Source organism: Dryobates pubescens, chromosome 14 (assembly GCF_014839835.1).
Source record: "Dryobates pubescens isolate bDryPub1 chromosome 14, bDryPub1.pri, whole genome shotgun sequence".
NCBI classification, from domain to species: Eukaryota; Metazoa; Chordata; class Aves; order Piciformes; family Picidae; genus Dryobates; species Dryobates pubescens.
In genome coordinates, this window is record NC_071625.1 from 8,620,079 (window position 1) to 8,635,018 (window position 14,940).

At 46.3% G+C, this 14,940-nt stretch overlaps 1 protein-coding gene across 1 annotated transcript; it reads left to right on the plus strand.

Annotated features, from left to right (window-relative positions):
* The first annotated feature begins 342 nt into the window (after nucleotides 1-342).
* On the plus strand, nucleotides 343-9,140 carry LOC104304988 (interleukin-7). The gene is made up of 5 exons (XM_054167434.1): nucleotides 343-438; nucleotides 3,323-3,465; nucleotides 4,956-5,036; nucleotides 6,555-6,704; nucleotides 8,941-9,140. The coding sequence occupies exons 1-5, from the start codon at nucleotides 429-431 to the stop codon at nucleotides 9,091-9,093; spliced, it is 537 nt and encodes a 178-aa protein (XP_054023409.1). The 5' UTR covers nucleotides 343-428; the 3' UTR covers nucleotides 9,094-9,140.
* The last annotated feature ends 5,800 nt before the right edge of the window (nucleotides 9,141-14,940 follow it).

A 14,940-nucleotide genomic window follows, 5' to 3' on the forward strand; every position in this document is an offset into this window, starting at 1 on the left:
TTTACCCCGGCCGCTGCTGCCAGAAGCACCTTGCCGACTTCCACGGCGGCGGAGCGGGGATGCCTCCTGCCTTGGCGGCCCGCCAGCCGTCCGCGCCCGCCTCGCCGTGCTGAGGCTGCGGAGCCCGGACCTACGGCGGGGAGCACCGCGGCTGCCGGCGGAGCAGAAAGTGAAAGTAGCCGCCGCCAGCGGAAGCCCCATGGGAAATGCCAAGTCCGCCCGTCCCGCAGCCGCATCTGACAGCGCCGTGACCCCCTCCCCGGGCAGGCAAGCTGCGGGGGGCTGCTGAGTCCTGTCCGGTCTCCGCGACTCCTCTCGCTCCCGCCCTGCGCGGTGCCCCGTGGGCTGCAGCCACCATGGGCGGCTCGCCGCCGCCACCATGACCGCGGAGCCACTGGCGCAGCTCCCTGCCACCTTCTCCGCGGACCATGATCCATGGTAAGGAGCGCGCACCTCACCGCACCGAGTCTCTCGGAGGTTAGAGCTCCGCGGGTAGCCCTACTCCACCTGCGCCCAGGCAGGGCTGGGCTGGGCTGGGCTGTGCTCCGCACCCTTCCCTCCCCCCTCCCCCCCCACAATCCCCAGCCGCGCTGTCTGCTCACCAGCTCCGCCGCCTCGCCTGCTTGTGGCGGCGCGGTGCTGCCCGGTGTCCTTTTAAACCCGCGGTGATGTCCGGGGAAGTTCCAGGGTTTTCTTTTATTTTCCATTTCCCCGTCAGAATGAAAGTAAAAGCGCCCAGTTCCCATCCCGCCCGCTGCCGGGAAGCGGGGTGCGGAGCGGCAGCAGCAGCCAGACGGTGCTGGGCGCGGGGCAGCTGCGCCGCGGGCACCTGCCGCTGCCCCTTTTCCTCGAAGTAGGTGCCGGCGGCAGCTCGGTTCCGGGCCCCCGGAGCCGTAACTGCGACGGCAGCGAGTTGCGGCGTGCTCCTCCGCACCTTTGCTGAGCTTCGCGACAGAAAAACTCTCAGTGAAAGTTCCGCCGGCGGGGATTGCGGCTGCGGCAGGGGGTCTGTGCGGTCCGGACAGTGCCTCGCCTCCGGCGTGATGCTTTCAGGCTGTGTGCGCAGGACGCGGTGTGCGTGTGTTTAATCAAAAAACACGAGAGGGGCTTTTTAACATTTGGAAATCCTGGAATGCTGACTCCTCCTGGTATTTCTCAGAGAACTTTTTGGTGTTTTCCAGATACGACCCATGAGCTTTTGAGATTTCACTAGAAGGATGGGGTGTTAGCAGAAACACACACTCCCCTTCTTTTTGAACGCTGGTCATGCAGAGCACTGTCAATTCCACTTCTCTGGAAGTTACCTAATATTAAGAAAACTCCTTTCAATTTTCATTCTGAAGTTTCTTTCTATGACTCTCGCTTAATGGCTTCCAGAGGACTCCATTAGGAACATCTGAACGGATTTCATTGTAATCCTGCTGCCGGTCAAGGGACTTCATGACTGTGCAACAGATCTGTGGGATATGAGAAGAAATTTCTTCACTGCAAGGGTTCCCAACCACTGGAGGAGGCTTCCCAGGGAGGTGGCTGAATCCCCATCCCTGGAAGTGCTTAAAAGAGATAGAGATGTGGTGCTGAGGGACCTGGTTTAGCACCTGACTTGGGATAGTTAGAGAATGGTTGGACCCCATTATCTCAAAGGTCTTTTCCAACCTAAAGGATTCTGTGATTCTTTCTGAATTCTCTGCTTTGGTTCTGTAACTTCCTCATTCCAAAAGGAGTCACAATCTGGACAACACAGAGAAAGTAAAATGACTCTGCAGTTCTCACCCTTGTTGCTGGACAAAGCAAGCGATGAGTGTTGGGAATCTGTTAGACTCTATTTCATTTAGAAGATTGTTATTTGTATCTTTTGGAAGCACAATTTTGCAGCAGCATATCCAGCTTGCTTGTGTCAGTGACTTGGAAACAGGCACTGCGGTGCTTTTTTTGTACTGGAATCAAGAGGTGCATTATTGGCCTATGAGAAAACCATTGTCCTGTAATTGAGTTCTTCCATATTGTTGTAAAATCCATTTAAAATACAGAATCCCAGCCCTACCTACTGACAATTCACTTGGCACAGTGGCATAGAAGTCTACAGAGGTAGAGCTCTGTGGAAGGCAGTTGTCCACTTGAAGCCCAAAGACTGTCATAGATTCACCTTAGCTAATTTTTGTGTTCATGATGTGCATGATCCAGGGTGTGACTGTGGTTTCTCCCTCATGGAGGGAAAAAGAGTCAGTAAAGATTCTGATCAGGTTTCATTGCTTTCCTCTTAGTCAAGATTTCTTTCTGAGGCTGGAGTTGACTAGTGACACCCACGTCCAGAGATGCCCATGTGCATGTGCTGGATGTACCCAGTACTCCCCTCCTCACTGGAGAGGAAGGAAACCAGCAGTGATGGTCAGGGCATTCTTTTTTCCTTTCCTGGCTGCCACCTCAAAGTTACTCTGTATAGCAGTTCTTATTGAGTAGCAAAGATGAGTGGAAATGCTTCACACTAGTCCAGGAACCTCCAACCTAAATTTCTAGCTCTCATTTTTGCCAAGCCAAATGGAAGCTTTTAAGCATCATCCTAGCCAGTCTAGAATAGAATAGAATAGAATAGAATAGCATAGACCAGACCAGGTTGGAAGAGACCTTTGAGATCATCGAGTCCAACCTATCATCCAACACCATCTAATCAACTAAACCATGCAACCAAGCACCCTGTCAAGTCTCCTCCTGAACACCTCCAGTGATGGTGACTCCACCACCTTCCCAGGCAGCCCATTCCAATGGGCAATCACTCTCTCTGTGTAGAATTTCTTCCTAACCTCCAGCCTAAACCTCCCCTGGTGCAGCTTGAGACTGTGTTCTCTTGTTCTGGTGCTGGTTGCCTGGGAGAAGAGACCAATCTCTGCCTGTCTACAGCCTCCCTTCAGGTAGTTGTAGAGGTTGAACGCAGTGATCTTGAAGGTGTCTTCCAACCTGGTTTATTCTATTCTATTCTTTCTATTCTATTCTGGGGTCGCCGTCGCTGGGGGTGTTCAGGGCGAGGCTTGACAGGATGCTTGGTTGCATGGTTTAGATGATTAGGTGGTGTTGGATGATAGGTTGGACATGATGATCTTGAAGGTCTCTTCCAACCTGGTTTGTTCTATTCTATTCTATTCTCATCCTTGAGTATGAGGGAGTTTAGACACCCAAACAGTGTCTTTGTCCAGAGCTGGATCCTTCCCTCAAGGTACCAATCATGTGGTTGTACAAAGTTCCCTTTTGAAGGGAACGTATTTGCTACTACAGCACACACCCTGTCACATGTACTGTGGACTTACCTCCTCTTGTTGTAATCCAGCCTTTTTTAGATCTATCTTCCGGGTTCTGCCACTGCTCCTTGTTCTGTCTCCAGTGAACTCATCAGCTTGTACAATGGGAAACAAAACGACTGAAATCCGTGCGAAGTATGAGAATATACTAAGCCACGACATCGATGAGCTGGTAGGTAGTAGCTCTGGGGCTTTCAAAAAATGTTGCTTGTTTTTGATGACAGCAAATAAAGAAAAGAGCTCCTTGTCTTAACACAGGATAAAATAGCAATTTAGAAGCACACGTTATCCTGGAGTGGTGGCTTCATGTGATGGGGTGAGACGACTCAAGCTTCTTCAGAATCTCTGAAAAGCTCTCAGAAGAATCCCATTTTCATAGAAATGCCTCTGCTAATCCTAGAATCACAGAATGCCTTGGGGTAGAAGGGACCTTAAAGATCATCTAGTTCAAGCACCCTGCCATGGGCAGGGACACCTCCTCCTAGACCAGCTTGCTTACGGCCCCATCCGCCCTGGCTTTCAGCACTTCCAGGGTTGGAGCCTCCACAGCTTCTCTGAGCAACCTGGTCCAGTGCCTCATGGCAAAGACTTTCATCAGAATGACTAATCTAAATGTGGATTCTTCCAGTTTGCAACCATTACCCTTCATCCTGTCATGCCATGCCTTCATAAAAAGGTCCCTCTCTTCAAACACTGGAATGGATCAATCCCGTAGCAGTTAGCAAATGAAGCCACAAGTCTGTAGGTCTTATTGTGATTGTTAATGTATTCATTTAGGTCTAAATCTGGGTGCAGTGTGACTGCAGCAAAACTTCATTCTCTTGTGGTACAAGCAGAGATGTGCATTAACTTCCTAATGTTTGTTTGGGTTTGTTTTGTTTGTTGGGTTTTGGGTGGGGTTTTTTTGGTCAATGACTGTTTACTCCCTAAACTCTTGGGTTTGAAAACACTTACTGGATTAAGTTCTGTTCATCTCAGGTGAACCTTTGGGGCTCCCCAGTATGAGAGAAATATGATGCCACTGGAGAGAGTCCAACAATGGGCTAAAAAGATGATTAAGCTTCTGGAGCATCTGTCCGATAAAGAAAGGCTGAGAGAGCGGAGACCATTCATTCTGGAGAAGGGAAGGCTCAGGGGAATCTTCTCTCAATGTATAGAAATAACTGAAGGGAAGAGCAGAGAGAACAGAGTTGGGTTCAGTGGTGCCCTGTGGCAGGACAAGAGACAATGAGCACACACTGAAACATAGGAGGTTCTGCCTGAACATCAGGAAACAGTTTTTCACCATGAGGGTGACTGAGTACTGGCACAGGTTGCCCAGGGAGGCTGTGGAGTCTCCATCTTTGCAGACATTCAAAAGCAATCTGGACATGGCTCTGAGCAACCAGCTCTTTGTGGCCCTGCTCAAGCAGGGGGGTTGGACCAGAAGACCTCCAGAGGTCTCTTCTCCCCTCAACTATTCTGTGTGTGAAGACCTATAGCAGTTGTATCTGGACTGGGTTTTTCTTTGCTTCCCAAGGACAAGCTCAGAATTGCAGACTGACCCTGGTACACCTGAGGAGAAGCTGACAACTTAGTGTTGAGATCACCAGCTGTGAGTGAGAAATTTGGCTCACTGGTCTAAAAGCACCTCCATGTTTAACTGTGTGTGGTGTTTTACAGGTAAATATGTCTGCAGAGTATCGTGACAGGTGCTGCAGGAATAAAAAACATGAAAGAGTCTTCTTCTGCAACGACACTCAGGTAAAATTTAGAGAACAGAAACTCAAGGGAGTTCTTTGTGCAGTCCAGTCCCTGAAGAGCATGCCTATGACAGGGGGCAATGTGAACTTTTTGGAGTCAAACTGGGACATGCCTGGTTGTTCCTTTAGTTGAATTTCAAATCACACCATTTGTCAAGTAAGTGGATGGGGTTTAAATTAAAACATTAAGTAATTCCATACCTGAGAAGGGTGGTGATTTTCTTTCCCTGCTACAAAATTTCATTTATACATTTAATTCAAGATAGCACAGAAAAAAAATACTTTATTTTGCCAGCAGAGGCAAAGATTAACGTTTCCCAACATCTGTTTTCATTTTTCTGGGGAAAAAAAAAATGTCTTATTGGCTAAGCTTTTCCCTTCAGATGCGAAAGCTTTACAAGTGATGGTTTGGGCAGGCCTCCAGTGACAGCACAATTGTCAGCTGTTGTTACTCATTCTTTTCCTACCTGCATCAACTGATTTTGTTAACAGCTATGATTACTCCTTAAGATCCTTACACTATTATTATTATTATTCCTACTACAAAATTACATTGTTAATATTTTGAAGAGGTGGCAGGCAGGCTGGTGAGGGGTTTGGAGCACAAGCCCTATGAGGAGAGGCTGAGGGAGCTGGGGTTGCTTTAGCCTGGAGAAGAGGAGGCTCAGATGAGACCTTATTGCTCTCTACAACTACCTGAAAGGAGGTTGTAGCCAGGTGGGGGCTGGTCTCTTCTCCTAGGCAACCAGCACCACAACAAGAGGACACAGTATCAAGCTGCACCTGGGGAGGTTTAGGCTGGATGTTAGGAAGAAATTCTTCATAGAGAGAGTGACTGCCCATTGGAATGGGCTGCCTGGGGAGGTGCTGGAGTTGCCATCACTGGAGGTGTTTAGGAAGAGACTTGATGGGGTGCTTGATACCATGGTTTAGTTGATTAAGTGGTCTTGGATGATGGGTTGGACGCGATGATCTCCAAGGTCTCTTCCAACCTGGTTTGTTCTGTTCTATTCCATTCTAGATTAGTCCTGTGCTTTGTTGGAAAAGATTGGCACTACAAAAGCCTAAGAAACTGATGGTAACTTAGATTCATTTCAGTTGTAAAAGGCCTTTGAGATCATTAAGTCCAGGCATTATCTCACTCTACCAAGTCTAGTGCTGATGGAAGGGTTTGTAAAAGAGAACTCAGTGTTCTCTTAGAAGGAGAGGCAATGGCCTCAAGTCACACCGGGGCGGGAGGAGGGTGTTAAGATGGATATTAGAAGAAACTTCTTCACTGAAAGGGTTCCCAACCAGGGAGGTGGTTGAATTCTCACCCCTGGAGGTGTTTCAAAGAGGCAGAGATGTAGTGCTGAGGGACATGGTATAGCACCTAGCTTGGTAGAGTTAGAGAATGGTTGGGCTTAATGATCTTCAAGTTCTTTTTCCAATCAAAAACAGTTCTGTGATTCTACCATTCTAAAGCCTTAAGAGTGTACAGACCTCTCAGGGCATTTTTTTTCTCTTGCTGTCTTTACAGGAAATACAATCACTACAGAGGATGGCATGCAACATGCTCAGATTCTCTCATAAGCAAAGACTCAGCAGGGACTTGAGATGGAAAGCAGCACTAGTCTCGTGTGGGACTTTACAGGTTCTACAGTGCAATATTTTATGCAGACATAGAAAGGTGAGTGGCAGTGTTGGTCTGCAATTTGTTGGAAGCATGTGATTGGCTTTGTGTTGAAGATCTCCAAGGAGATCTGCCTCTCAAAGGTAGAGCTAGCACACATGTGATATATAGCACACGTCTTGTAACAGACATTATGCCCAGTGCCAAGCCTAAGTAAGACAATGGTCTGGAAGTCTACGGTGAAAATACATGCTCTGGTTCAGTACTGACATACCCCAGTTAATTCTGCACTGAAAGACAAAGGTCACACTTGTGCAAAGAAGACCTTTAACTTCTCTAGTGTATAAAAATCATACTTGTTACTTCTCACTGGGTTTCTATGCCAAATTCTCTCCATAATCCTTTTGATCTTGATTTTAAGCATAGTATTTCAAACTCAACAACAGTGAGACAAGAAGATGGATTTGGATGTCTAACAATTTAGTTGATTTGTCTCTCAAATCTAGCACAGCAATCCAGAGACTACCACAGCAAAGGAAGAGCGTTCATCTGTGTAGCTCACACTTACTTACTGAATACAAAACTATTGGCCAGCATCAAAAAGCCTCCCCATAGGGACCAAAGGATGCAATTCTTTGATTGGTTAAAACTGATAATCTGCTCTCCCAGGGGGTTGGGACTAGGTGATCTTTCGAGGTCCCTTCCAGCCCCTAACATTCTGTGACTCTCTGATTTGGATTCAAGGCCACATTTAACACTCTCTTTTTCTCCCTGAAATGGGAAAAAAAATACAAACCACAACTTCAAAGTAATGCTGGGGTTTGTATTTTGCCTGGCCACCTGTGGTGAAGCTGATGTTTGCCTTACCATAAAAGGTTTCCCAAAGAGTGTTAATCTTTTGTTTACATTTAGCTTGTATCTGGGGCTAAACTCCAGCAGTTGCTCTGTCACCAGCTGACCACTCCCCAGCGGAGAAGAGGAATCAGGAAAAGGAAAGACCCACAGGCTGAAATGAAAATGGATGTAATGGAATAGCCAAACTGATCCCAATGTTGATACAAAGCATATAAAGTTATACTCAGCCCAGTAAAGGTCCAGCAGTCACAGCAAACAGGGAGGCAGTCCTGAAGAGTCACAGAGGAGCAGGAGAGAGGAGACTCAACTCTCCTCAGCAAACTTCCACCTTTACACTGAGTGTGATCCCAGGGCTGGGATCCACCTGTAGCAGACTGTAATCAGCTGTGCTGGCTCAGAGCTGCCGACAGCCTGCAGCCCGTGGCTGGGCTGGCGTTCTGGCTCAGCAACACCAGGGCACATACAGGGTTCCTGCCTAACGCTGCGGATGCCTGGGTTTTAAATACCAGTTAAGGTCATTTGGTAAAACCCATGACCGCTCCCTGCGCAGCGACAAGAACCAGGGTCTCCTTGTCTCTGCGTGAGATCCTGAGCGCTAGGTGGCAGCACTAACCCCTGAGAACAGCTCTGTCTTTCCCCAGCCGTCTCAAGGTAGCACACTTACAGTCAGGACTTCTGCAGCATGGCTCAGCATTTAACTGGCTTTTTACAGGAAGGCTGCGGAGGGACTGTTTGGAAAGCTTGTAGCAATAGGACAAGGGGCAACGGTCTGAAACTGGAGCAAGTTAGATGTAGGCTGGACATAAAGAGGAAGTTCTTTACAGTGAGGGTGGTGAAGTACTGGAACAGGTTTCTAAGGGATGTGGTGGAGGCCCCATCCATGGAGACATTGAAAGTCAAACTTGATGGGGCTCTGAGCAGCCTGATCTGGCTGGGAGATATTCCTGCTGACTGCAGAGGGGGTTGGATGAGATGACCTTCCAGGGTCCCTTCCAACCTGATGCATTCTGTGACTGTGATTATTTTTCCAGTCCTTCTGACAATGGAGGCTCATTTTTAGCGCCCTGACAGAGAATGTTCTCTGTTGCACACATTGGTTTCAGGTCTCCATGTTTGCTGTGTGTTAAAGCTGCATTCTCCCAGTCCAGCTGGCCAGGCACAGCAGGAGGGCTGTGCTCAGAGGGAGAACCTCTAAGTGATGTTCTGCCAGGGAACGTCTTGTGAGTAGCCCAGCCTCCTGGCTTCGTTACCCTGTAAGGTACCTCCATTAGACAGACAATGGTTTGACCTGATGATCTCAAAGGTTTTTCCTGCCTGAACTAATTCTGCAATTCCACGATTATTTATTGAGATGGAATGGAGTAATTTTGTTCCAGAAGATGTCTAGGTGAAAAGAACAAGCACTCCTCAAGTAACATCACAAGCTGTTCTCTTTCAGGTTTGCACACAGTTAAATACTGGCAATAGAGAAGATGCAGGAACAGGGGAACAGTCCAAAAAGAAATGTAACCAAGACTTTTGTGAACTGAAAGAAAACCTGTCTAGCCTTCGATCCTGCTGGAATAAATTTGAAAAGATCGTTTCCAGGTGATTCCAGGTGAACCCTGCTCTTTTCTTTCCCAGTGGCATTGCTCAGAATCTGCATTCCATGTGCATTCTCCAAGTAATTCTGCCCACTTCTAGCAACACTGTGGGCCAGGATTTTGTTGGGAAGCTACTGTGCCTCGTTCCTGGAGGCGGAACAAACAGAAATGGCTGAAGGAAGCTGCTGAAGTTGAAGAGGTGGAAATGAAAGACCAGCATTTGGAACAAAAGGACTCTGCAGAAGGCTGGGTCCCACTGTCCTGTTCTGGACACTGCTTTGAATTGTTTGATCTTTTGAGTGCCTTTACCATTCCATCACAAGGAAAGCAATCTACGTATGTGTCTACCACGATGTACACAACGAGCTGAGAAGCTGCAGGTGAAGAAAGCAGTTTGGAAAAGTAGCTGGTTTCTAACTCTACAAAATGCCTCAAGGACCAGAAGGAACCATTTAAAAAGCAGGTGACTTGGGGGCTGTACTGCTGACGTGACCGTGTTTTCAGCATCAGTCTGCAAACTGAGATAGGCTCGGAGAAACAGGGGAAAAAAGGTTAACTTTTGGGGAAACTTGGGAAGTGTAGTGATTTTTGAGAGCTGTAGCACAATTCTGCTGGCTGAAGTGAGGCCTGTGGAAGGAGAACAAGGAGATGCCCGAGTGTAAGTTTGTTCAGCTGACTGGAAGCAGCAGTGGCCTTGTGTACTTGGTTATCTGAGACTTAGCTGCAAGAGGAGCTAGAATTTCTTGCCTTCAGATTGTGATCTGTTACATGCAGTTATTTTCTGTAACATGTATAACATGTTAGACAAACGTGACTATTTTCAGAGAATAATATATGGGCATTTACCTAATGAAAGGTTCATATTTTATTTTGAATAAATAGAAGTATTTTTATAGCTGTTTGTAACTCTTTTTTCAGTTTCTTACTTGGATATTGTAACTCCTTTGATAATAAAATATTTGTCTTCCAATAGAGTTGGGTGATTAAATTTGCTGCTGTCATTAAGGGGAAGAGTGACTGGAAAGCTGCCCAGCAGAGGAAGACCTGGGGGTGTTATCAACAGCTGGTTGATAAGCCAGTGTGTGCCCACGTGGCCAAGGAGGCCAACAGCATCCTGGGCTGGGTCAGCAATAGTGTGACCAGCAGGACCAGGGCAGTGATTGTGCCCCTGCACTGAGCACTGCTGAAGCCACACCTTTAGGACAGTTTTGGGGCCCTCATTATAAGACAGACATTGAGGTGATGGAATGGCTGCAGAGAAAAGCAATGAAGCTGGTGAAGAGTTCAAAGAACAGGTCATGTGAGGAGTGGCTGAGGCAACTGGGGTGGTTTAGTCTGAAGAAAGAAGCTGAGGGGGACCTTCTCGCTCTCTACTGCTCTGCTCATCTGTATTTATCCCCCCCAAAATAAGGAACCCAAACCCTTATTACAATTTCTGCTCACACCTGACAGGAGAAAAATGTAACTTCTGATTTTTTTCCTGCTTAGTCACTTCATCAAGTCAGAGCTTTAACCTCGTGAAGGAGAACAAATCCAGCTCAGACATCGGTTATGTATGAGCAGCATGAGCCAGCAGTGTGCCCAGGTGGCCAAGGCAAATGGCATCCTGGACTGCATCAGAAACTGTGGCCAGCAGGAGCAGAGAGCTCATTCTCCCCCTGTCCTCAGCACTTGTTAGGCCACACCTTGAGTACTGTGTCCAGTTCTGGGCCACTCAATTTAATAAGGATATTGAGACACTTGAATGTGTCCAGAGAAGGGCAACAAGGGTGGTGAGAGGTCTTGAGCACAGCCCTGCGAGGAGAGGCTGAGGGAGCTGGGGGTGTTTACCCTGGAGGAGACTCAGGGGAGACCTTATTGCTCTCTACAACTACCTGAAGGGAGGTTGCAGCCAGGTGGGGGTTGGACTCTTCTCCCAGGCAACCAGCAACAGAACAAGAGGACACAGTCTCAAGCTGTGCCAGGGGAAGGTTAGGCTTAAGGTGAGGAGAAAGTTCTTCACTGAGAGAGTACTTGGCCACTGGAATGTGCTGCCCAGGGAGGTGGTAGAGTCACTGTCCAGGAGGTGTTCAAACAGGAATTGGATGTTGCACTTGAACCATGGTTTAGTTAGTCATGAGGTGTTGGGTGATAGGTTGGACTTGATGATCTCTGAGGTCTTTTCCAACCTTATTGATTCTATGTATTATACTTTACAATCATCTTTAAAATTAAAACCCAAAGAGGAAACATGGTAATAGCCTTTCCATGAACTAAACTCCCCCTATAATTGGTAAAAAGAAGAGATGCAGAGTTTATATATAAGCAGATCACACCTGGTTAAATAGCTCATCTAAGAATATTTTCAAAGTGTCTAAGGAATCCAAATCCCATCTCACAAGTCAAGTAAAAGAACCTTACCTTTGGAAAGAGTAATTTGGTGGTTCTCTTCCAAGCACTAGGAGACACTGGATCATCTTCACATCATGTCTGGTGTCCTTGAGACCAAAGACATCACAACATTCCCAAGGCTGAAATGATGTTACCTATCCCTGTGCTATTTTAAGAGAATTTCACAGTTGGCTGCAAAACTCTGTGCATCACAAGAAGTTTTATTGGCATATTCACTTTATTGTTAACAAGTGGCAAATTAGCATTAGGTGGTGATTTACATTTGGTAGTTAAAACAGAACTGACACTGTAACATAAACATAAATGTACCAAATAAGATGCAAACAAACCCAGGAGTTCTGAAAAACAACCAACCAACCAACCTAACCCCACTGGATGGCCACAAACACACACAGTCAATGTACTGTGAGGCAAGGCAAAAATAAATGCAGTGCTGACAAAATTAATCACATGAATGGACATTTCACTTAAAACCACGAAAGAGAAATAAATTATGTATCTTCCTGCATTCATAAGTATCATATGGGGGGCTGAACACCAAGAGTTAAAGCAGTAGGGGCTGTAGCAGTTGTGGAGAATACGCAGCACTTCACAGATCAGATCCAAACCCACTCAAGCCTCTGCCAGAAATCCAAGTCCAAATTGAGAGCAAGGGCAAACCACGAGCTGCTCTCTTAGAGCTGAATTCCAGTCTTCAGCTCTGTTAAACTGAATGTTTGAGTTGCTGACTCAAAAGCTAATGTTCACATCAGAGCAATGTGATTTCCCTGTTGATTGTTTTGAAAGAAGAAGAAGAAAAACTAATTGACAGAAAATGTCAATGAGCTGGTTTCTGGCAACCTGAAAGGGGGATTAAGCAGGGTTCTCCAGAAATGTGTGCCCTGGAATGCCACAAGGACAACAACCCCCTCCAACACACTGGTATATAAGAATAACCTCTTACATTGTGTATCCTGGAAAGAAAATATCAACTAAGTAGTGGGTAAATACAGCTAGAAAATCTTTTACCTCACATTTCTTCCAACAGCACAATTAGGTAACTCAAACCTTAGTCAGGTGAAAAAAAAACCCCAAACCAAAGACCCAGCAACAAAACCATCACAAGCTGTAACCAGCGGCACTTGAAAGGCAATAAAACTATTTTCACCAGAGTCACCAAATCCAATTTCACCAAAGTTGAACCCTGTCATACAATTCAATCACTGACAGCTTAGTCAAACTGAAAAGATTGACACTTGCAAAAAGTGCTCTTAAAATCCACAGAGATTATCAGCTAAAGGAAACTTGCAACGGCTTTGTTCTTTGCACATACACGAAGTCTATCGCACAGAAAGCGGCACTTCTTGAGAACTCTGCAATACCTAGACAGTACCATTTCATGTCATACTCCAGACTAACAACACAGCCTACATCAGTGTGCACTGCCACATGCCTTGCTTATCAGCCTTGAAATGACTGCAGCTGTACCTCTTGCCACCCATTTGGAAAGGGTGCATCACGAAACTCTTCTCTGCCCGCCTCATTTCAGGCACTAACGCTCAGCTGGGATGGGTGAACTAGGAGCGAGCCACTCTCAGATGACAGAGAAGTTCCACAAAGCCTGAAGACTGTGTCACCTTTTAGATTTTATAAGCTCCTAGCCTGTGAACCTCACTACCTGTGGCATGTATGGAAGAGCTTTAGCGGCTTGAAGAGGTTCAGTGCCCAGAGCACTATGGAGAGCTCCTCAGGAAACTCCTCTCCTTCCCCCCAAAGGCACCCTTCAGGGTGGCCGCCTTAGACTGCTGCAGAGGAGTGTGTTTCCTCTTCCAGCTTCTTTGGTACGAATTGGTAAAGCTTTGCCTCACTATTCATTGCTGAATGATTCACAAGCTGAAGTGGTGGTGGAGCAATCTCCCTATGCCCATCCTCCTGCAGAGGTGTGTAAGACTGAGGGTATAATTATCCCTATAACAATATACTTAAGCTGCTGCATATTTAGAGACTCCAGTTCTGAAACTACCTAGGGTGCAAGTAGCATGCATAAATATAAACCTGTGTAAGATGCCTTAGGCAGTGTTGCATTTACTATCAAAGCTGGAATTGTCTGTAATTCCACTGCACTTCCATCAGCCCAGCTGCAATGCTCCTGCACTCCTTCCTGGCACAGGGATATCCCTTGCAGAACAAGCATTCACATCAGCAGAATGGGAATGTAAATGCTGTCAGGCCATGCCTCAAAAACAGCCTTCCTGTTTCATTATACGGAATTTTACCACTGACTTCCCCCACCCCACCCCCCTTTTAAAGTTGAGTGGAAGAACCTTAGCAAGCATGGGACAAAGATACAGTAGCAGACAGTAAAAGTCTGTCACAAGGTCAGACATTGATAGAGAAATCATGGAAACTATCACATCAAATTTCCCTCTCAATGGACAGTAATTACATTAGTCTGAAGCTTCACACTCCTTCAGTAGCCTTCAGTCCTGCTTTGTATCACCCCTGCTTTAGCAAAACAACCTTTTACATCTGTGTAACTTTGGAGCTCTCACATCCTGGAGTTTCTCTCCAGACACAATCACCACTATGTGTCTTGAGACATTTTGGAACACTCCTCTTTCTGTGGATGTATCAATGGTCCTTCCTCCCATGAAAACCAGGGCAAGGGCTATAGCAAGAAGTTTTGGATCTAGGTCATTAATAAACGAGATTTGGGAACTTCCTGGAACATGTAATGGACCTAAAAATTCAAAATTTAGAGTCCATCTCCATTAACAGTTTGGGTTTGGTTTGGTTGTGTTTTTTCCCCTCTAAATATAACAAGTTGGTTTCACATACTCAGTCTTGCAAGGGCATTCTGAAGACCAATCTCCTCTTTCCTAACAAATATTCCATTGAGATGAAATCCCAGTGACCTGTGCTGGTAACCTGTGTAATACAGCCCAGGGTCTGTCACATCAGACTGGAGAAAGCCAGGTCATTCTGTAACAAAACCAAGTTGATAAAGAGAAAACACGAGGCCTCTGACAGGCCTCACTATACAGGAGAAAACTGCACAGTCAACTACAGCCTCATTGCCTGCTTGCCTTTGTTTGGGATTCAAACACACATTATCCAATGTTACTATCAACAGTCATTTATGTTTCACTAGACCTTCTCATAAGACCAAATTAAAAGTGCAGGAAACCTTTTTTGAAGTTCTTCTCTCAGTTCAGGTCAATCCCCTCTCTAGTCCTTGCTTCAAATCACAGAAGTGTCAATGAAGTAAATGATGTGTCACTCAAGGAGCTTACTAAATGCTGCATTGGAAGCAGAGAATTAACCACAAACAGCTCAAAAATGATGGTAACTGTATGTGGATTTGTTTGAAACTAGGAAACCTGCCACCTGCAATTGGAAGGTGAAAGAGTCTCTGTTTCTTCTACAGCTGCAGCCATCTTGGAAGGCCTGGAAGGTTCTTATTTCCTTACTCAACTTTCCCTTTA